The sequence below is a fragment of the Juglans regia genome, chromosome 16, assembly GCF_001411555.2.
Source record: "Juglans regia cultivar Chandler chromosome 16, Walnut 2.0, whole genome shotgun sequence".
NCBI classification, from domain to species: domain Eukaryota; kingdom Viridiplantae; phylum Streptophyta; class Magnoliopsida; order Fagales; family Juglandaceae; genus Juglans; species Juglans regia.
The window spans coordinates 19,435,124-19,458,395 of NC_049916.1; the positions used below are offsets into that span (position 1 = coordinate 19,435,124).

Sequence of the window (23,272 nt, forward strand, 5' to 3'; positions counted from 1 at the left end):
TATTTTTTTATTTTTTTATTTTATAAATTATAACAATAAAAAAATAAAATTACATATTTTTAAACGATATGCAAGGACGTGAAGTTTATGTTTAAAATTTTTCTTTTTTTTAAATATTCATACTAATGAATTATATAAAAATAATCTCACAAATTGATGTTATTTTATTTAATTTATTAAATTTATAAGAAAATAAAAATAATTTTATAATTTAATAAATTGTATTAAATCACACAAATTTATAAAATTATTTTTATTTAATCTCTTTATCATTAAATTATATATATATTTTTTTGCAAATAAGCTTCATTATTAATTTTAGAAAAAAGTACAGTAGAGGAGGTTGTTGCTCGAAAATCGTCTCAAAATAAGAAATACATGGCAAGGAAAAAGAAAACAAATTGAAAGATTGTACCAAATGATGGCCTAGTCCCATTCTCGGTTGAAATAATTATTTTTAAATCTTGTTTAGTTATATAGATGAGATGAAAAATCTATAAATAATAGTGAGATAGTTTGTAAATAGTAATAAAATAATTTGAGTTAAGATGTTTTATGAGATTTTAAAAAATTAAAATATTAAAAAATTAAAATATTGTTAGAATATAATTCTTTAATATTATTTTTGTTTTGAGATTTGAAAAAAATTAATTATATTTTATGTTTCGTTTACAAGTTTGAAAAAATTACAATAATTAAATAGTGATTAGATGAAGAGGTTAAAAGTTTGAAATTGAAAAATATTTGTGCTTAAATAAGTGAAATGTTGAGATGAAATGAGTTGAGATTACATGCGAAAGCAAACGCGTGTTTGTATAATAAGTTAAAATGAAATGAGTTAAGATAAAAATTTAAGATTGAATAAAATATTGTTAAAATAAAATACTGTTGTTGAACTCAAGCAGGTTGTGGAGGAGGAAGTCTTCAATCACATGCCACAGAAGGGACCGTGCAAAATTTTATGGTCGCATCTCTGGGGACATTTTAGCTTGTGCTATAATGGTCAAAAGCTAGTCACAAAAACTGGCTCTATCAGAAATTATAGAATCAAGGATGGTGATCAGCTTAAATTTGTTCGGCATATTGCAATCGACTACAACCTGAGAAAGAGGCGAGCAAAGAAACGGGTTGCATGGGAAGTGAGAGGGCAGGTGAGAAATAAGCTTTGGAAAAATCTCATGGTCATGGTTTCACAAGTTTTAGTAGATAAGAAATTTACTCCTCAGTTGTACGATATATTGTTACATAAAGCTATTTTTTGAGTGGTCTGGATTTATTGAGACTATTGTGCAAAGAATTTCGTTGATAAATACATTCGGCCCCTCCTTGAGCACAATATATATACTTGAATTGCTTATTGGTATAATACCACCTCATTGGCCATTTGATAGAGGAAGAGAAAGAAATCATGTGGGGATGCACACAGATGGAAGAGTTCTTTCAGGTAGAAGTGTTGTTGATGAATCCATGATTATAGGAGAATCACTTCCTGTGTATAATGGAAAAGGCCTCACTTCCTGTGAGGAGGTACCATTGTCAACATTTTGCTTGACTAATGTTGGAGAATGGGACAAATTTAGAAATATAGATAGGGATATTCTCGTGCTATGAGTTCATGTGGGAATGAATGGTAGTGGCATAGGATCGGGCTTGTATGGGGCATTGAAGGCTCTAAGGTTGATAAAATACATAATGGGAAAATCTGGTGTGGAGTTCAAGGGAAAAATGCAGAGACATTCAGCTACTGTTCGCCATATGACGGCGATCATTTGCGGTCTAGTGCTTGGCATTTTATATGGACTAAGTGGAAAGATGGACTTCACTGTTATGCACCTTCATTCAACCACTACTTCCTTCCCTAGTACGTGGAACTTTTTTAGTAGTCAACAGTGTATTGGAGGTACACACTGATTGAGCTGAATTATTGCATATTTTATACATTTAGAACCAATATATTTTATTTATTTCATTACATTATTATTAGTTTTAGATGAAAAAATAGTTAAGATGAATAAATCCGAGTTGTGATTTAAATTAGTTAATAACATGATTTATGCTTAATTTTATAACTTGTAATTTAATTGGACAATGTTCATTTACATACACAACGTATTTTTTATATTCTATTATTCTTATTCTTATTTTATTTCTAATTTCTATTATTTTATTTCTAATTTCAAATTCAAATGACTTTCAAGTGGGCAAAACGTTGGAACAATCTAAGAACTTTCAACGAGTGTAGGACTCTTCAAATAAGGATAATGATGGAGTTTGAGAGTAATGCGGATCAGAGTCCAAAATGTGTTAGGAGACAGAATAGACACATTTTAGTATTTTAATCATAAATTTTTGCTCAAATATTGGATTGATACGATTCTTGATGCGTTGGAAATCTATCTTAAGGGCTACAAAGTTGTCTCTAATAATGATTTCCAAATTCGAACTCCTGAAGCACGTACGTGACTGCCAAGTTGAGTCTTAAAATTTAAGCGATTTTATGTGCGGGAATATGAAGACATTAGGATTTCTTTCCTACCCTATTTAAGCATATCATTAGCACGAAATTGGAGACTTTTTGGCAGAGCAGTACCGCACATTTGAAGAACTCTTCTAGGGTCCAATTGCCGCTCTGGCCGCCTCCTCCATTGCCTACCACCTTCATTTCCATTTATTTGGTTTGTTCTTTTTATTTTCTACTTTTTATTTAATTTTAGTTTAAAGTTTATGGAATATTTTTGAAATCATTGGCTTAGATTTTTGGGTATTTTATTTGCTGTTTATTTACTTCGTGTTATTTATTTTTCTCGTTTCTTTAAACTTTCATTTAACAGTGATTACAATTGCTATGGATTAATTTTGAGAATTTGTGATTTGAATACAAGGATGAACCCGAGAATCTTGATTTTGGGGCTCTTCAATTTTCAGTTCGTATTTTGTCAATTACTTTATAATCTAGTTTAATTCTTAGATTAGTTTTATTAATCTCTCAGTTCCATTGCATATTAGATAGATTAAAGCTTAATTAGGACTTAGATAATTTCTGTTTTATTATTTAATTTTCAGATTAATTAAGATTGTTTAGTTTAGTTGATTTTCTTTATTGTTAATTTCAATTTGTTATTTCTTTTTACATTTCATTTCGACACTCAAAAATCCAAAAATATGAATCTAGTCCATGACTAGTGCCCTTTTTATTCTTGTTGCACTCTTCCATTCATTGCACATACCATCATTTTTATTTTCTCTTTGTGAATATTTTCACCATTTTAAACGAGTTTGATTTTAAGTAACTTTCTCTGAAGAGACGATCTAGGAATTTATTCCTAATTATTACGCGACATCCTTATGCACTTGAGATAGCCTTTGTGTTGCTCATTTTTTAGTGAGTCACACAGCAGTGCTCTTCTTCACACAAAACATGGACTATGCGCACTACATTTCTAGAATATGTTGTTGCTCTTGCTACCATTGTAGGATCTGTACTTTTTGCTATATTTGGTGGAGTTGGTATTGCTTGTCTGCCTTTTAGATTTATCTCCGCATTCATTTGGCGTCCAAAGGTTGTTATCACTCGCCCCGCCCACAGTATATCAAGGAAGCGACACTTCTTGATGGTATTGTTAGTATGAAACTTTGAGTGGCAGCTAGAAAAAATAAAATTCTCATTTTTGACCCTGGTGGTGCGAAAATTGTGGGCAAGGATAACACACCTTATGGACAAGCTGCTTTTATGGGGGATGGTTTGTCATAAGCCCATGAACCGAATACATGGTCCATGGGCCTTGGGCTAATCTAAATTCATTTACAACTTCATTTACTTTGATGCTATCTATTATTTGGACTACAATTAGCTATTGAGCCTTGGGCCCTAGTTTTATTTTCTTATATGCCTTTAGTTGTGTTAACTTGGGCTCATGAAAGGGTCATCTTCTTTATGTAAGAGCCAAAGGCTCTAGGGTGGGATATTCATAAAAGTTAATGCAAATTTTATTTCTTCTTCTCTTATCATCTTCTATTTTCTTCAATGCAGGTGCTCTCTAGTAATTTTCTCGTATATTTTCTAGTTAGCCAAACTCCTACTATCAGGTGTGTTACATTCCTCGATATTCTGGGCGACTAAATGGAGGGTTTATTGAATTTCTCAGCCTAGCTGAGCCTAGTTTGATTGTTTCTCTAAATTTGTTTGATTTCAATTACCATTTGCAATAAATAGAATAAGACAGACCGAAGAGGGGGTTAAGTTAACATTTGTAGGTTTAAAGCGTTAATAATGGAATAATGATTTGGTTCGCTTTGTGTGTATAGCTAGACCATTCCCGCCTAGGTATTTTGTGGGTCAATCAATATACAAAGGGAAGACAGTCCTTTCGGTAGAGCCCAGAGCTCTCGAGTTCACGCCTTTGGATGTATGTTCATTGAAGCTTCCTTAGATTATTTTATTTTATTCTTCATATAAGAAACATGATTGTCCCGCTTGGATAATGAAAGTGTTTCATTTTATCTCACATTATTATAACTTTTTTAAATTTTCATATAAAATATAATAAACAATTCAAAATTTTCAAATCTCAAAACAATAATAATATTAAAAAATAATATTCTAACAATATTTTATTCAACTTTCATCTAAAACTATCTCATTTCATCTCTCTATCCAAACCGCACCTAAGTTATTAATGATTGCGGAAGAGGGATGCGTCTTGTGATGATTTGTATTGTATGCAATCAGGGTCACTCAAACTCTCCAAGGAAGGTTTTGTGTTGCTTCAGTTTGCTCTTGCAACGGCTGTTCGACAATATGATTAGAACAAAAAGCAGGTGATCTTCATTTTTTTGTTACTACGATAAAAAATGTTGAACTTATGGGAGATGTTAGGTAGTGTTGTGAAATTTTGCGCAATCTAAATTTCAAAGGATTTTGCAAATGGTGTGGTAACCTTTGAGTACGTCCCTGGGTCACTGATGATATTTTGTTGTAACTCAATTCTTGCCTTTTGAAGGATTGATTCAAAGATTGACTATGTAATTGTGCAGCAATGTTTTAGAACTTCTTTTCTTAATGATTTAGAACTTTTTTGTATATCAAGTATCAATGTTTTAATCTTCCAAATGCTTATTTTAACAACTCAAGGAAAGTTCAAGAATTATCTGGGTTCATACTCCAAAATTACTAGTCAAGATTACAATTAGAGCCCCTTGAATACCAATAAAAAAAAATTAGAGCCCCTTGGAAATCATTATAAAAGGCAACTTCTCCTTCCCTATTTCTCAAGCAATGTATTACAATTTTTCCTGCTTAGATTCTCAACGTTCTTGTCTAGTCATTTCATCATATGCGGCACAACTAAAGTCCTACCCTGTTGATTAGAATTTTCTATAATACTATTTGTTACGACTCAAGGAATGCCCAAATAACATTTGAATCCATGCTTCAAAAAGAACTTGTACTTGTTGAGGTTATAATTAAAGCTCCTTGGAATCATTATAAAGGGCAACAATTTCTTAACCCCTAGGGGTTCACTCAAGTGTTAAAGGCCTTGGTCTGGGTAGTATGATCTCTCTAGGTCTAAGGTTCGAATCCTTTTAGGTCAAACAATTTCTATGGGCGATTGGATTGGAGGAATTTTCCCTTGAATTACTTGAGGTGCATTTGCAGGAAACTCCTTACCAAGAGGTCTATGTACCTCCAAGATTAGTTGGGATTTTGTTCTCAGACACCCGGTGCCAATAGAAAAGAAAGACAACAATTTCTTTTTCTTAAGAAATGTGAAATCTCATTTACCACCTTAATGTACTTAATTTGAGGTCTTAAACTTACCCTCCAAACTGCATGGCTTTTTAAAACATGGGAACCTTTACATGGGCTTCCTTTGAGATTCTTTTAGATCGCTATTTGTAGCAACAATGTGTTGCCAATTACATTTATATAGGAGTGCTAACTGCACCCAACGGGGCGAGGTTGCCCCCATCCCACATCCTGCCCCTACATTGGTGGGGGTGGGGTTTTTGCCCCCACGGAATCTGCCACTGCCCACCAAGGCTGTCACAACCGGAAAAACAAAACAAAAAAATTCAAAAAAAATAAACAAACAAGTTAAACAAGAACAAATCTAGTGGGACATCAAATGAAAAATCAAAAACTGAAAATTGGAAAAGGAGGAGGAAGAGAGAAAGAAGAACTCGCGGGGAGGGGGGGAGGGAGAGAAATTGATAAAGAAGAGAGAAAGAGAGAGAGATAAATGATTTAGGGTTAGGGTTTTTAGCTTTTATTCTTAAGGATCTAAGTATAAAATGACGCATTTTTATACTTAGAACTTTGTTAATACATATATTTATATATTTCTATGGGAAACAAGGGGTGGGGGCTTGGTGTATTTTTGATTTTTTTTCACGGGCTTTATGGGTCTTTAGGAGTTTCTAATATGGGTAAGGTGTTTTCTTGTATACATTCAGTATACTTGGTTACTCATTTTGATATATATAATATTTTTACTTATAAAAAAAATATATTTATATATATGAAACTGGGCTAGGCCAGAGCAGGGCAGGGTAAATGCTTGCGAGCTTGGGCCCAGTCCGCCCCCCCGCCCCTGCATGGGGTGGACGGGGTTGATCGCGCCACCCATGCGGGGGCTTGGGCCAATATATGAATATTATTTATTAAATACTTTGCATATACGTACGCAATGTGCATGTGCTTGTGTGCGTGTTCATGTAAAGCTTATGGGGCTACAAGCCTACATGGTCAAATTATTCAGCCTATTATGTTATTTCTTTCTTAGTTCTCCAAGTGTTTGGCTCCTGTGGGTATGTGTCAATTCATTTTCAAGCATTGTCTTCTTGGAGGGTTAATCTACAAATTTACATGATGCTTTGATTTGTTTGAATGCATGTATTCTCGCTATCAGTGATGGAAATTGGAACTCTTGTTAGCCTTGGCACTAGGGATTCGTGTGAATTTTTTCATGATCCTTTTTAAGGGAAAAAGGTACTGCTTACTCTATGCCTTTCAATTTCTATAATGATACAAATGCATGGGTGAAGCTTGGTATTCTTGTAACAATACAAGTGTTGTATCCATGCGCATAGAGACACGCGACGACTTGCCCAAGTTATCATTGATAAATGTTGCATTGCTCTTGTTGATGAAATTACAAAGAGTTAGTTTGCATAAGCTTTTGCTGTTGTGTTTTATGTATAGAAAGTTGTTCTGTTTTGCAGTGATGAGGGAAAGGTCAGGAAGGTGTTGAAAGTGGAGCCTTTTCCCGACTCTGGCCATTTCTTTAACTTTAGTAAATCTCTTTTTCATCAAGTATTGGCAGTGAGCATTTGGATATTGTTTGCTTTATAATGTTATAATTAAATGTGATGCATTAGTTGTCAAATTTTTTTTTTTTAAGTTGTGGAGTGGTTTATTCTAAATTCCAATAGCGTACTGCAGATAGAGGCTGTGATATATTAATAGAAATCGGGGGTTCAATAATTTATAGGAAGTTAGTTTGTTATCGGATATTCGCTAACAAATCTGTATGAGATTTTAATATATATTTTTTATAAGTGAAAAAAAAATTATTAAAATCTCGTTGAATATTCGATAACAAATCTGTATGAGATTTTAATAATTGATCCTTATCAACGCTCCCTTTATGCATCCATATCTACTCCTGATTAGAGCCAGAAAGTGTTGGTTAGTGGTATTTTACTTAGATAACAAACTAAGTTCAAGTGTATCATTTTTTACCCATTAAGATTTGAGTAATGCTATACATCACATTCTCATCATATTTTGATTATATTAAATAGTATGTGATACATTTATTATCATTAGATGATAAAGAAGCATACAATAAATGATCATTTAATGATAATAAATATGTTATATCTTATTTAATTTTTTTTTTTTTTGAAATAGACTTCATTACATTCAATGAAACCGAAGTTACAATTGTGACTTATCAATACAGGAAAAATCCAGACTACAAGCCAACCTACGCAACTGCTCTGGAGCACCCCCGAACACAAACTTTTGTGACGGATATTGTCTAAACTTCTATAAACTCTCTCCGGACAAACCTACCAGTTTATCTGAGAGAATGGTGCTCTGTAAAAAACAGAACTAACCGACTCCTCTCTAAAAAAGAGAAGCACTATCACCTCCATCCTCCCTAGGAGGAGGAGGAGTACTATCACTCCGTCTCCTCCCAAAGGAAGAATATATCTTATTTAATTGAATGAAAATGATATGATAGTAGGATGTATAGAATTTTCCTTAAAATTTTGAACAAAGTATTTAATGTGTGTAACTTGCTCCATTTCTTATTTTATTATGCCATTTTTTTTAAGGTGTTCAGAACAAGATTTTAAATATGGATGAGAGCATTTATATTCTTATTACCAGAGCAGAGTTCACTGAATGTGGATGATTGTAGGATCAATTGACACCTGTCCTACTAGAAAGGAATTTCTGTTTCTAGAAGATTCTTCGTTCTTCTGCTGTGTTGTCCTTGCATCGGTCGTGTGTGCTGCTGCCTCTTCTTTGCAAGCTGTCATGCCTTCTCTTTGCTTGTGTAGCTGCTGACTCATGTGGTCCATTCTTTTCCTTAACACTTGCGAGTTCAAAATTCTCAAAACCCACCAGTAAAAATTTCCTTTCCTGCCTTTTTGTCAAGGATTCAAATAATTCTTGGCCAATTTACTCTGGAAAGAAAAATGTTATTCAAATATATACCTTCGGATATTTTTCATTTATGTCATTGATTGTGATTTGAAGTCGATGGTCAGTGATATATAGAAAAAAAGGTATGCAAATTACTGATTCCAACCATAGTGGCTTAGTGATGGCCAGTCTCGACCATGATGCATAAGTGTCGATTATTGCTTGTTTGCTTTGGAATCCATTTTTGCCTGACAATCGTTCAAAATATCATCTCATGCAAAAAAAAAAAAAAAAACAGATAGATTCGTGGATAATTCTAATCCCATGGAGGCCAGTTGCCATTTGGCGTCTCCAGTCCTCGAGATGAATACGAATGGGAACAAGGGATCGACAGATTTTCTCTCGACCATGATGCATGTGTCGATCCGGCTCTCTTTCTATCAACAAATTTTCCCTCTTAAAAATAAGTTAAATTAAATAATAAGATTTTTTCCATTATATTTCTCACAAAGTTTTGCTATCCAAACATATCTTCAGTGGTATCCACAACTTCCCCAAAAAAAAACTCATAAAACTTCAAACTTTTTCTAAAAATTCTCTAACTTTTTTCCTCTTCTCAACATTCAAACAAGCACTAATTCAACCAGGCAAGACGGACATCAAGAACTTCATTACTCAATCTGCAGTCCTTCAAGGTCTCGAGGATTATAAAGGAAGGGACTGGTTTGGCAGAAATGCTGCGCAGCCTATTTCTGATTTTGGCTTCCTTACATGTCTTCTGCTGAGATATGGTTTTTGCTGTTACTTGAGTATTCTTCTAGCCCAAATCCAAGAGAATGAATGAGAACCAAATTGGTGGGTCTTCCAGTAGTTGAAGGACCAAAGAAGAAGATAGTCGGAGCATATGCATGGAGTATATCCGATACTTGCAGCTGAAATCTGAGCTTTTCTCCAATATTTTAGGAAAGTTATAAGACAGCGCCTTTAAATCTTCGTGTGCACCAGCTCTCCTCTGCACTTTGGAGGAAAAAAAAAAAATTTGAAAGATGAATTTCTGTTTATCTTAACCTGTTACTCCATGTTAGTATTTGTTGTGCACTCACTTCTATTTGCGAAGCTGACTGTGATGGATTCTATGCATATTATTGCCTCCCAAGAAACCAGAGAAGTCGTCCCAACAATTACATGCAAACTCATTCAACGCTTGGTATTGCGATCCAGTCTTGCATCCAAATCAGTTCACCTGATTTATGTGGAAGCAGGAGAGGATAATGTAGTGGTTGGCGTCATCATGATATTCAGAGACGTGATTTCTTGCTCCAGTTATGAACCCCTCAGCCATTTTGATAACCATTTTGGTTTGCAGTGAATGAAATGTTGAAACAGTAATGCTTCTGGTGTGAGAATCCTTAAAATGTATGGAAGTGGAGATATGTAAACAAATCTGGTTTGGGACCAGGGAACTACTTCAGTCGTTCAATCAATACTGTGTATGTACTTTTCATGTTTCTCCTATTAAGCTAAAGCCAGGGTGCTTTCTCAAACCTTTGTCGCTGATTATCCCCCTAATCCTTTCCACATCCTTCCACCTTCCACATGCGGCATATATATTAGACAAGATCACAAAAGGAGACGGATTTGCTGGCTCCAATTCTGACAGCTTTATTGCCATTACTTCCCCCACTTTTGAGTCTAAATGACATTTACAAGCACCAAGTAAAGAAGCAAAAACAGATGCAGAAGGCTGTGGTAGTTCTTGTATTAATTCTTGAGCTTCATCCAATCGACCAGATCGACCCAAAAGGTCCACTATGCAACCAATGTGTTCTCCTTTTGGTTCCAAGCCATAATCTATCTTCATCTTCCTTAAAAGTTCCCAAGCCTTTTCAACCTGGCCAGTGTGGCCACAGACAGATAACACACTTGTAAAAGTTGCCGTACTTGGATGTACTTTTCCTTCTACCATCTGGTCAAATATCCTAAACGCAGATTCATTCTGCCCATTTATTCCGTAACCAGATATCATAGCATTCCAAAACGCAGGGTCATCAGGTTTTCTATCAAACTGATCGAAAATCGTTTGTGCCAACAAATAATGACCACATTTCATGTAAATATCAATAAGTGCAGTGGCAATGAACTCGTCAGTACTGATATTGGTTCTAATCGCGTGCCCATGAATCTCTTTTCCACACTGCAGAGCAGACAGATCTGAACAAGACGGTAAAAGACTTGTGATAGATTTTAAACTTGGGACTACGCCAGCAGATATCATTCTCTTGAAGTACTTAATGGCTTCAATCCCCTTCCCCAGTTGTGAAAACCCGCTTATCATTGAATTCCAAGTTGCTGAATCAGGTACCAGCCCTTCAGATTCTAACTGTTCAAATAACTCAACGGCGTTCTCAGTCTGAGCATTCAACATCATGCCGGCAATCATGGAATTCCATGTTATTAAGTTTCTGCTTCCATCAAACTCTTTGAAAGCATCAAATGCCATTTGCCAACATCCACATTTGGAGTAAAAGTCCACCAGCGCCGTTGCTAGCATAGCATCAAATTCTATTTCGGTTTTCATTATGAGTCCATGCACTTGCCTACCGAATCGAAGATACAGAAGACTAGCACATGCAGAAAGAACCGAAATAAAAGTAACCGAGTTTGGCTCTTCGACTGAACATTCCCTCATGTCCTTAAACATGTCCAAAGCCGTATGTAGAACCCCATTCTGCAAAAGTCCCGAAATGAAAGCATTATAGCTAACTACACTCTTATTAGGTAACCCCTCAAACACCTTTGAAGCTGAAACCAAATCTTCATAATTTGAATACATTGTCACAATCGAGGTTGCAACAAAAACATCCGCCTCGACTCCCAATTTTATCGCCCAGCAATGTATTTCCATGCCACGTCCAACGCTTTCACACGCCGACATCAAACTAGCTATTGTCCCAGAATTAGGCCTGCACGTTCCAAACCCCACCTGTTTAAACACCGATAATGCTTCTCTACGATACCCATTTTGTGAAAACCCCGAAATTAAGGAATTCAATGAAACCAAGTTTCTTTCAGGCATTTCACCGAAAACCTGGAGTGCATCATGTAATAGATACAGTTTCATGTACATGTCGGTGAGAGAAGTGGCTGCGTAAACGTCAGAAAGAAAGCCAATTTTGATGAGATGGGTATGGATCATCTGCCCTTGTAGAGCTGACCCGAGTTTGGCACAGGCTTTGAGGAGAGGGGGAAAGGTGAATTTGTTAGGAGGGAGCGAGGCTGAGTGGCAATGGGAATACAAGGAAAGTGCTGCTCTGTAGAAGCCATCCGTGACAAGGTTGGCTACTTCGCGCTTCATGGGACAGGTTCTAAAATCTAAAATGGCCAGGGAAGCATCAATTTACCAGTCCTCCGGAGGTTGGGTTGGGCTTAAGTCCGGTTAAGCTGTTTCGAAACTCAAACCGATCATATTTAGGGAATATTTGGATGTTAAGTTGAGTTGTATATATTAGTATTTTATAGATCTTTTGAGATGAATTTAATTTTTTAGGTTAAATTATATTAAGTAAGTTAAGATGAATTTAATTTTTTTATTGAAAGTTGAAAAAATAATAAGTCACATCAATGATTAGTTCGAGATGAATTGAAATGAGTTGAATTTGATTCAACATCCAAGTATAACCTTAAGAAATTCAACTTCATTGTAATTCCGAAAGCTATTTTTAAATTTAAATTTTTGTTCAAACTTCAAGGCAGTTAAGTAAGAGAGATAGATATATGAAATATGTAGGTAATATTTGTTGAATACAATATTAAATGAGCAATAAATATTATATGATCTACTTAATTTGTCTATCTCTTTCTCACTTGAAATTTTCAAGTTTAGGTAAGAACTTTAGGGGACCTTAGGGCATGTTTAGACACTTAGAGTATCTCAAAATTTTATAAATAGTAGTAAAATGTTTTGAGTGAAAATGTTTTATTGGGTTTTGGAAAATGAGAGAAAAATGTTGAATAAAAAAATTATTAAGTTAAAAAATTGTTTGAATATTATTTTTGTTTTGATATTTGTCAAAGTTGTATTGATTTTTGTATTTTATTTTTAAGTTTGTAAAAGTTTTATTGACTTTTGTATTTGATAATGATTAGGTTACTGTAAGGAGTTTTCCCCTCTTTTGTCTTAACGGGCTTGAAAATGGTAATTAAGAGAACAAGAAGCGAAGCTCCAGTCCAAAATAAGTAGATTCTTAGGCCCGACCCATGGGTAGACTCCCCTGGATGCAACCTCCATGAGGGAGTGTACTGTAGAGAGATGAGACTTGCCGACCTGGAGACCATATGAACAGTGTCCAGCCTTTGAGTGCTTGTCCTCATAATGAGTGGAAAGTAAAGGGAAACCTCGATCCTTTGACAAGGAAGATATCGACAGACCACCAAAGACGCCAGATGGGTGATGTAAATCGAGGAACCACACCACATCATTACCTGAGCTACACGCCACATCAATGACGCTGTCGCAGAGCCACACCGCATTAAAAGACTCTAACAAAAGGAACAGTACGAAGGACACGGACTCCATGGGGGCAGACACAATTAGTCTCCCCATACTCTTGGTATAAATAGCAAGTCTCAGGTATGAGAAACTTTCTCTGATCCCTAGACTCTCTTATTTATTTATAAATTTCCAATAGACTTTACTGACTTTGGCATCAAAGACTCATTGGCGCTAATGCCACCCTCTCCCAGCTGCCTTTTCCTCTATTTTCGCAGGGCCAGTTTTGAAGACCTGAGTTGCTAGAACCTGGCCTAAAGACGTATGAAACACGACGTTAACAGTTGTGCCGTCTATGGGATCGTTATAGATCTTATGTGTACTTCGTATACCTGTGACAACTCGTTTCGGACAGCTCAGAAGAGACACAAAGGAAGCCATGGAGGCAAGGTTGAAAACTATGGAGGAACAGGTGACGAAGCTAATCGACGAGGTGCAAATGCTTCGCAAAGAGAATGAGGAGTTCAGAAAGATTCAACGAGGGCCATGATGAGGAGGCAAGCCTAGCAACAGTGAGCACATGGGTCCCGAAACATGGGGGGCTAGAGCAAATAGGGAAGAGGAGAGGAAGAGCATGCAGGACGAGCTTCGCAATCTAAAAGGAAAGTACCAGAAGATTGCAAGGAAGGTGAGTACGTCGTCGTCGTGGACCAACTGCTCACGAGCACTGATCTACCCTAATGTCGTGCCCTTACCACCAAAGTTCAGGGTCCCAGCCATGGAGATGGACAATGGAGGGTTAAGACCCCCTTGAGCACCTGGAAACCTTCAAGACTCACATGAAATTACATGGCTTCCTGGGCGAGGTGGCATGCAGAGCATTCCCGTTGAAGGGTCCAGCACCAGTATGGTTTGGATCTCTAGCGCCCGGATTCGTAGACAATTTTGGTGAGCTAACCAAACTTTTTTTGACCTAGTTCATGTCGAGTTGGAGAAGGTGGCACCTAGTAGCATACCTCCTCACCATTAAACAGGAAGATGAGGAGAACTTTAAGTCCTACCTGACACAGTTCAACAAGGAGCGCATGACCACTAACAACCAAAACGAGAGAATAACCCTTCTAACTTCATGGATCAGGCCAATAACTTCATCAACGCTGATGACACTCTTCAGGTCCTAACGGAGCCAAGAAAGAAGGAGTTGGGGCGAGCTGAGAGAAAGACGAGGGCCTTAGCTCACTAGAAGCCGGAGAAGAGTTCCCCAGAAAAAAAGGAGGGAGGAAGCTCCGACGAGGGGACTGGGACCTCGATTCGACCGGTCTACATTCACCATCCACGAGGCCGACACCTTCGTTGCCTGTGAAGATGATGACCAAGGTATTGCACGCTGTTACTGCACATACCACATGTCCACCTTGCATAACACAGATGATCGCTTCTCCCAACAAGGGAGAATGGAGCATGCGGAGCAGACGAGGCAATGTTAGCCCTCCGCTTGGAGACTGGAGCAGGAAAGAAGGCGAAGGTTGAGGGAAATGAGCGCGGTCCGAGTCGACTAGCATATAAGGGAAGAAAGACCCAGCCGAAGACCACCAGCACGGGGGCCACAACAAGATTGCCCCCATTCGCCACCTCGAGGGGACCTCCAGTTGGGGAAATCTGAACCATAGCGGGAGGATTTGTGGGTGGGGGCACTTCCTCCGCAAGTAGAAAAGCACACGCCTGGCAGGCCCGATACCATGAGTTGTACTCGGCGGAGTACCATCCCGCCAAGCACCAAATGGGTGAGTTTTCCCCGATCATCTCCTTTGCGGAGGCTAACGAGGAGGGGGCTTGTAACCTCACGACGATGCACTGGTGGTGATTATTTTGGTCGCCAACTTCACCACCTGGAGAATCCTCATTGACAATGGGAGTTCTGCGGACATCTTGTTCTGGGAGGCTTTCACGAGGACGAGAATAGATGCGGCCCGGTAGCACCTAGCCCCATGTCGTTGAAGGGCTTCTCTGGAAATATGGTTCATCCTGTGGGAACCATCACGCTATCGGTCCTTGCTGGTAGCGCCCCCTGCACGGCCTAAATTATGGTTGACTTCCTGGTGATGAGAACCATGTCGTCATGCAACACTATCATCGGAAGGACCACCCTTAACAGCTTGCGGGCCGTCATGTCGACCTACCACCTCAAGATGAAATTCTCGACTCCTCATAGAGTGGGAGAAATATGAGGATAACAGGTGCTGGCAATAGAATGTTACGTCTAAGAGCTGAAGCAGAAGGATAGTAAGGTTACCTTGGATGACACCTCCAGGAGAGAGTGGGCCATGCATCGCTTAGAGAACCCTGGTAGGCCTTAGTCTGCGACTTGCCCTACCGAGCTCGAGAGGGAATAGGAAGGTGCATGGCCCTAGAGGCAGAGGCTGAACGAACGAAAGATCCCCGGCTGAAGGCTCCATTTCCCTTTCTTTTATAATGTGTCATTTAAATACTGTAAATTCTTGCTATTTAATGAAAGGCGTGATTTTCCAGGACAATGCAACACATCTACTTCGAACTTTCATGTTATCAACAAAACACCGACAAGACGATCTACAATTAATGAAATCTGCAATGACAAGATTATCACCGAATCAATGCTTACCTTCCCTGCGATGTCAGCTGGAGGGAGTGGGTCCAGTCCTAAACTGCTCGAACAGCGTACCTCCCGCGAGATCAAGAGGAAAGTTAGACGGAAGGCCGCTCTATCCCTCCCGCAAAGGAGAGCAGATCCTGCCCCTCGGTGGCTCGAATAACTTACCTCGACCCCCTTCATAGCGAAGAGCAGACCAGCCACATCGATGTCTAAATAAGTTACCTCCCTTGCGGGATACCAAAGGGAAATGTAGGCTAAAAGGTTACCTTATTCCTCTTGCGGCGGAGTGTGGGTCAGCCCATGGCAGCTCGAAGATAAAGACTTACCTTTCTTGCGAGCGTCAATATGTGGGAGCGGGTCCAATCTCAAACTGCCCGAAGGTTGCTTTACCCGTCCAGTGATGGAGAGCGGGTCATGCCCCCCCGGTGGCCCGAACAACTTACCTCGACCTTTGCCGTAACGAAGAGTGGGATCAGCGCCATCCTGACCCAACACTTACATTCCCTACGATATCAGTGAGTAGGAGCAAGAGTGTGTTCAGTCTCAAATTGCCTGAACAACGTACCTCCTGCGTGAAAAAAAATGGGAGAACTAGGCCGATGATCGTTCTACCCTTCTAGCGATAGAGAGCAGGTCATGCCCCATGTGGCCCGAACAACTTATCCTGATTCCTATTGCGGCGAAGAGCGGACCAGCTATATTGTTATCCTAACTTACCTCCCTAATGGGATACCAAAGGGAAATGTAGGCTAAAAGGTTGACTTATCCCTCCTACGGCGGAGTGCGGGTCACTCTTCAGTTGCTCGAAGACAAAAGACTTATCTTCCTCGTAAGTGTCAACAGGCGAGGGCGGGTCCAGTTGCAAAGCGAGTCCAATTGCAAACTGCCAGAAAACTTACCTCCCTGCGGGATCTAAAGGGATGAGCCACGCCAAAGGCTGCTCTACCCCTCTTGCAGAGAAGTGCAGATCTAGCCCCATGGCGGTCTGAATACTTACCCCTACCTCTACTGCGAATGAAGAGTGGGTTCAGTGCCAGCTTGACCTAAATCTTACATTTTCCTGCAATGTCAACGAGTGTAAGTGGGTTCAGTATCAAACTGCCTGAAAAAATTACCTCCCTGCAGGATAACAGGGACGAGTTGAGCCAGAGGCTGCTCGGACCCTCATGCAGAGAAGAGCGGGTCCAGCCTCTCGGCTACTCGAATACTTACCCAACTCTTATCATAGCGAAAGAGCTGACCGACTCTATGGCCTTCCAAAGAAGTTACATTCTTAGGGAATCAAAGGGGTGGGTTTGACTTGAGGCATCCCGACCTTTCTCTAATGGAGTGCAGGCCTAGTCTTTCGACTACTCGATGTGAACAAAGTCTCTAAAGATGAAACATCGAAGCAACAAATGAACCACCTCGAAGGCCGAATAATGGACTACACGATGTCAACGAGCAGGAGCGGATTCAGTCTTAAACTGCCCGAACAAACTACCTCCTAGCGAGGTAATAGGGGTAAGTTGAGCCAAAGGCTGCTCGGACCCTCCCGTAGACGAGAGAGGTTCCAGCCTTTCGGCTGCTCGAACACTTACCATGACTCCCATCATAATAAAGAGCAAGCTGGCCATGGCCGCCCAAATAAGTTACCTCCTCGGGGGTTAAAGGGGTAGGTCGGCCTAAGGTGTCCTGACCTCTTCCTGATGAAGAGCGGGTTTGGTCCTTCGGTCGCCTGAATATTGAACCAAGGAATGCGAACGTCAATAACCTGGCAAAAGCGACATGCAAATCGCATCACAGGCCAGAGGGCCCAGGTTTGTGAAGTTTAACTCCTACAAAGCTAAAAGATAACGTGATGATGTCATTCTTATCTTCAAATTAGGAAATAAAAACACAACATCGACGGGCTAGAGCAAGTCTAGTTCCTAACTGCCCAGACAACTTACCTCCCCGCGGACCAAGAGGATGGGTCAAGCCAGAGGCCGCATTGTCTCCCTGCAGTGGAAGAGCGGAATTAACCCCACGGCTACCTAAAGAACTTATCTCGTTAAAAAGTAGCCCAATCTATTCGAATTTAACTCCACGACCGTGGTGCTACTTGGAGGGGCATAGAGACGGTTTAGCACAAAGCTTCCCAGCCTCTCCCTAGAGGAAGCGGCCGGAACTCCCCTTGCGTGGCTTAACTTGGAAGGGGGGATTTCCATCCCCCTAAGCCTACAACAGCGACACGAAGGCCAATGAACACTAACAATACTTATCTTCTTCTCTTTCAGTTATATGCCAAAATAAAGCACAAAAAAAAAAAAAAAAGGAAAAACAGAGGGACTAGGCGGGGTAAAGCGCATACAAGAGACATACGACAAAAAGGAGAAAATCGGCATAAGGAAAAAGCGGGGAGACGTCAAATAAAGTTGCTAAAGGCACCAAGAGGACGACTACCTAACATGGGAGAATGAAGGCAACGCAAACAGATAAGCAGTTTTCCAACAAGGTAGTCAGGAATCCAATTTCCTACTGTAAAACTCCCTAGGCCGGCCATGAAAAAGAAAAGAAAAGAGAAAGAAAAGTATAGAAGGAAACATAGGAGAATAGTAAAATGACGAAAGGGAAACATTGTAAAGAAAAGTAGCTCGGCACAACAAAAATGTGAAACAATTTCATGAATCAAAATTTACATACAAGCCACAGCGCGACGATGCACAAGTATATACATTTACTAAAAAGAAAAGAAATGGAGATAAGAGCAAAATAAAAGAGCAACAGTGGCACCAAGAAGCTAGGGCGTGGTGACGTCAGACCTCAGCACTGGGAGTGCCTACCTTAGGAACGTCGGGATCAGGATCATCAGGCTCAGAAGTAGCAGGCTCGGGCATGGCCAGGAAGATAGGACTCTTGAAAACATCAGGGATCTCTTTCCTTCCCAACTTGCTGTTGAACGTGAAAGCCGCTTCGTTAACAGCGATCTGGGTAAGGTCGAGGCCCCGCAAATATTTCTCGAGAGTCCGATGTTCATGAACTCCCTATGATGTGGTCCCTCATTGACCTAAGAGCCTCAGCACACCCGTGCCCCCACGCAAGATCGCGAACACCTGAGACCAACTTCAGCTGTTTGTCCAGGCAGGAGGCGACCTTTTGTACCCGATACAGGTTTCCCTGAAGATCTGTAACAAGTCGCTCCGTCTATTGGCTGTCTTCTCTTACTTTCCTCTTAAGCCTTTTCCATTTTTCGTTTTTCCTACGCTCCTCTTCAAGGCAAGCCGTACCCTCCCTCCTTAGCTCTTGCTCCAGCTGCTCCCTCTCTTCCCTCTTGTAGCAAGCACATTGAAGGGCGATCTGGGTCATCACATGAAAGTCTTGGTTTTCCTACTCAACGGCCTCCTGGCCGTCCACAATAAAGGCCACTAGTTGAAAGGAACCCTAACAACAAGAGTGGCCGACATGCAACAGTCAATAACGGGAATCTAGAAAATAGCAAAAGAAAGAAAACAGACAGAGAAGGAAGTCGTCGAACCTCGTGGAAAATGTTAAACAAACACTAGGTGACCTGGCTGATAGCTTCCGCACAGCACCCCCCGTTTCCAGCTAGGCCAAATGGGGGATAACTTCTACTAAGCTCTTAGCATCAGATGCTTGTGCAGCCACCCCAGCCTGGTGAGCGCTGTTGATAACCTCTTCGGCACGCATTCCAGCCTGGGCAGGTTGAACTCCGTATGGACTTCTTAGACATTAACCAACTACAACATCCAGAAGGGGACTACCTTTCGCTTGGGGCTCTATTTGGGTAGGTGGATCTTCATACGGACCCCTCGAATTCGCACTGACTACAATATCCAGAAGGAGATCACCTTCCGCTCGGTGCTTCGCCTTCATGACACGGTTACTGGAAGTAGTGACAGCCACCCTCTCAATGATGGTGTCAAAGCCTCCAAGCGACTCAAGGTCCTCCCCACCTGTAGTGGAGTCAGGACCCCGGAACAAATCTCAACATCGCCTTCAAAAGAGTGACTACTGGCAGCAGAACGAGTTGAAGAAGGGGAGGAGACCCCAGAAGAGCATTGCCCCACGACAGCCCACCCAAGAATCTCGACCGTAAAAACTCCCTAGAGTAGGGCATTAATTTCACCTATTTTCGGGAGCCCATCACAAGGATCAGTCGGTGGGGGCAACACTACAGGAACTTCAGCCAAAGGGCCCCTCGTCGGTAAGTTCAAAATCTCCAAGGAAAAAGGCCCTACCTGCACCTCCACTCTAGTAAGACAGCGGGACGCCTCCACCGGCGTCACCAGGACAGTAGGATGATGGACCTTAGGCGTAGCCGACGCCCTCCCTTCAAGAATCAGGGCTCCAGAAGAAGGCCCACTAACAACTCCTATCCCCTATAAGCAAGGTTTCTTCCTTTTGCTCAATGGAAAAAGGTCCAAGGGGCGCTTCGAGCAGCAGTGACCTGAGGCCGAGCAATAGTCACCCTATTGTCAAAAGGAACATGGCTAAGGGGAGGTAAAGAAACCCTTAGGCTCTCCTCGAAAAGGAGGGCTTCCGAGAAGGCGCTGCTAGAATTCTTCTTCACCCATTCCTGAACAATGGCAGTACGTCACGACTAGGAAGAGGTAGCTGTTGGACGCACCACCTTATCTTCCGGAACCTTTCCCCAGTTAGCTCGAATTGAGAACTCGCGACAATTCACCTGACCCATTGAAAACTCTCGTCTGTGGCCGGACACGAAAAAGAACTTTGTAGACCAGTCCTTCACCTTACGATACCGCGACTTCAGGTTGACTAGGGCGAGCATCGCCTTGAAATTGCAGACATTCCCCTTCTGCTACTGCACCTTGTGAGTAAGGAGGAACTCACGGCTGATGAGGTCGGCTTGCTCTAGGTCTGACTCTAGCAAGGCACGCCGCCAGATGATGCTGCAGCAAATCAAGAGCCTCTATGATTTCGAGTGAAGTTGAGACGGGGCTAGACCAAGACGGTCTAGCAAATTGCGAACGGGGCGATGGAAAGGAAGCCTCAGGCCATACAAAAACATGAAAGGAAAGAGGGCAACTCGAGAAGAGTGGCCATCAGCGTCAACGACACCCTCGTGTTGGCCAGAGACCACAAAGAGCACCGATTCCGACACTTGGTAAGTAAGGGCCAGAGATGCTAGTGTCGTCGCTTGAACGTTGGAACACCAACTACTACTCCAGAAAGATGGCCCAACATTGCTAAGCTCTAGAGCATCTCCCCCACTGGAAGCCATAGGTTGTGTGGACTTCTCAGAGGCCATTTACGAAAATGTAGGATGTAGCAGAAAAACGAGAAGGAAGAGGAGATGGGAGAACTAGGATGACAGGAAGATTACAATGCAGTGAAAGGAAAGAACACCCTAATCCAAATCGTGTTTATATAGGAGGAAGGCAATGATTAATCTCCCACGTCCCGTGGCAGAAGGGAGAGGTATGAGACGCTTTGAATCCTGAAAAATAAGCACCACGTGAAGGCAAAGAGTCGCTTGACGCCCTTGATAATGATAAAACTGAAAAGACACCATCAAATTTATTGGGAAACATGCCAATGACAATGGAAGGGAAATGACGCCAGGGTAGCCAAGGGACGAGGAACCACCACAAACTTTGGAGTCGTGTACACGTCAACAGAGGGACCCCCGACCTCAATGACAAGACGGGTATAAGATTAATAATAATTCCCACAGTACGAGTCCGATGAGAATTAACGGGTTAACTGTAAGGAGTTTTTCCCCCCTTTCTATCTTAGCGGGCCTGAGAAGGGCAATTAAGGGAACAAGAAGTGAGGACTCAACCTAGAACAAGTAGATTCTTCAGCTCAGCCCGCGGGTAGACTCCCTTGGACGCAAGCTCCATAAGGGAGTGTACTACAGGGGATTTGACTCGCCGACCTGGAAACCTCTTGAACAATGTCTAGCCCTTGAGTGTCTGTCCACGTAATGAGCAGAAAGTAAGGGGACCTTCGATCCTCTGACATAGAAGATATCGACAGACCACCAAGGACACATGCGAGCTGAGATAAATTGGGAAACCACGCCATATTAATGGCACCACTACCCGAACTATACGCCACATTAATGACGTCGTCACAAAGCCATGCCGCATTAAATGATTCTGACAAAAGGAACAGTGCGAAGGACACGAACTCCATGGGTAGGCACGATTTGTCTCCCTAGACTCTTGGTATAAATAGCAAGTCTTAGGTACGAGAAACTCTCTCTAATCCCTAAACTCTCTTACTTATTTATAAATTTCTAAGAGATTTTACTGACTTTGGTATCGGAAACACCTCGACCTCAAGACCACCCTTTCCTAGCTGCTTTCTTTTCTATTTTTGCAGGCTCAATTCTGAAGACCAAAGTTGCTGAAACCTGGCTTAAAGACATACGAAACACGACGTTAATAATAACGATTAGATGGAAAAATTAATTTAAAATTGAAAAATATTTTATATTTAAATGATCTTTGTAAATAAAATTATAAAATTTTTTGAGAATTCTGATAATTCTCGTAATAGCATCAAAGCATGCCCTTAGTCCATATAAACTTTTTACAAGAGATAAGTTGCATGCTAATTTGGCAATAACATGTCAATTTTGGCTCATCAAAACGTTAAACTCGTGAGAAAACTGATGGACACATTAGAGTATAAAATTACATTTGCAAGACTCTTCATAGACAGAGTAATTCTCATTTAAAAAAGATACAGGATTGACCTAGCAATATAACTCTTCACTCGCTGTGACGTAGCATATTTTGAATGGTAGATTCATAAACAACATATAAAAGATGAAGTTAATAAATTAACATATTTTGATATGGCTTAAAATAATTAACATCAAATTATAAACACATTATTTTTAATAATTCATAGGTAAACCAAACTTTTTATCCTCGAATGAAAAAAAGCCAGGTCCCAGATTCTCATTGTCAATATCGGATCCACTTTCATCAGGCATGTTATCATGAGGATGTACAAAAAGCAAGCAAGTTGAATGGAGAAACCCCACATTCCTGCTGTCACCAACTTTTCCTGCTCACACTATCATGAGATATTTATATTCTAGCAACTTAAAAGCTATGGTTGCTCATTAAAGAAGAACAAAAAAGAAAAAAAAAAGGTAAAAATCATATGGTTAAGGCTAAGCCAATCTCGTCTTGCATGTGGCTTTGTGCACTCGTCATGACTAAAAGTGTGTTGCTAGATAATTATAAGCCCATCATATCATATAATCATCCACTAATCTTACCAAACAAAAGGTGCAACTAATTCGGGGATTAGAAGCTTAAACCTTCAACATATGGTAGTTTAATTGTATTTTATAAGAGCATTCGTTAGTTAAAGACATCATGCATATCTTAGTGAAGAACCTTAGGATTGTATACTTCGAATAGTTGATTATATTTTGATCCATATACTCTATTAGAAATAATTTAGTTACAAAAAGATTACATAAAAGTAAATTTACAAACTAACGTGATTTGATATAATAAGTCAGATT

The 23,272-nt window shown here is 40.2% G+C and overlaps 1 protein-coding gene across 2 annotated transcripts; it reads right to left on the reverse strand.

Moving 5' to 3' along the window:
* Positions 1-9,163: 9,163 nt before the first annotated feature.
* On the reverse strand, positions 9,164-12,033 carry LOC108989776 (pentatricopeptide repeat-containing protein At2g02750). Of its 2 annotated transcripts, none has more exons than XM_018963512.2 (2): positions 9,760-12,033; positions 9,164-9,668 (listed from the first exon to the last, which is right to left on the reverse strand). In XM_018963512.2, the coding sequence occupies exon 1, from the start codon at positions 12,009-12,011 to the stop codon at positions 10,158-10,160; it is 1,854 nt and encodes a 617-aa protein (XP_018819057.1). In that variant the 5' UTR covers positions 12,012-12,033; the 3' UTR covers positions 9,164-9,668; positions 9,760-10,157. The 2 variants fall into 2 exon arrangements, with proteins under 2 accessions (XP_018819057.1, XP_035542531.1); XM_035686638.1 differs by having other exon boundaries at positions 9,164-9,673.
* Positions 12,034-23,272: the final 11,239 nt, after the last annotated feature.

Coding starts and splice junctions, on each gene's coding strand:
- LOC108989776 (XM_018963512.2), bottom strand. CDS start 12,011: ATGAAGCGCGAAGTAGCCAACCTTGTCACGGATGGCTTCTACAGAGCA.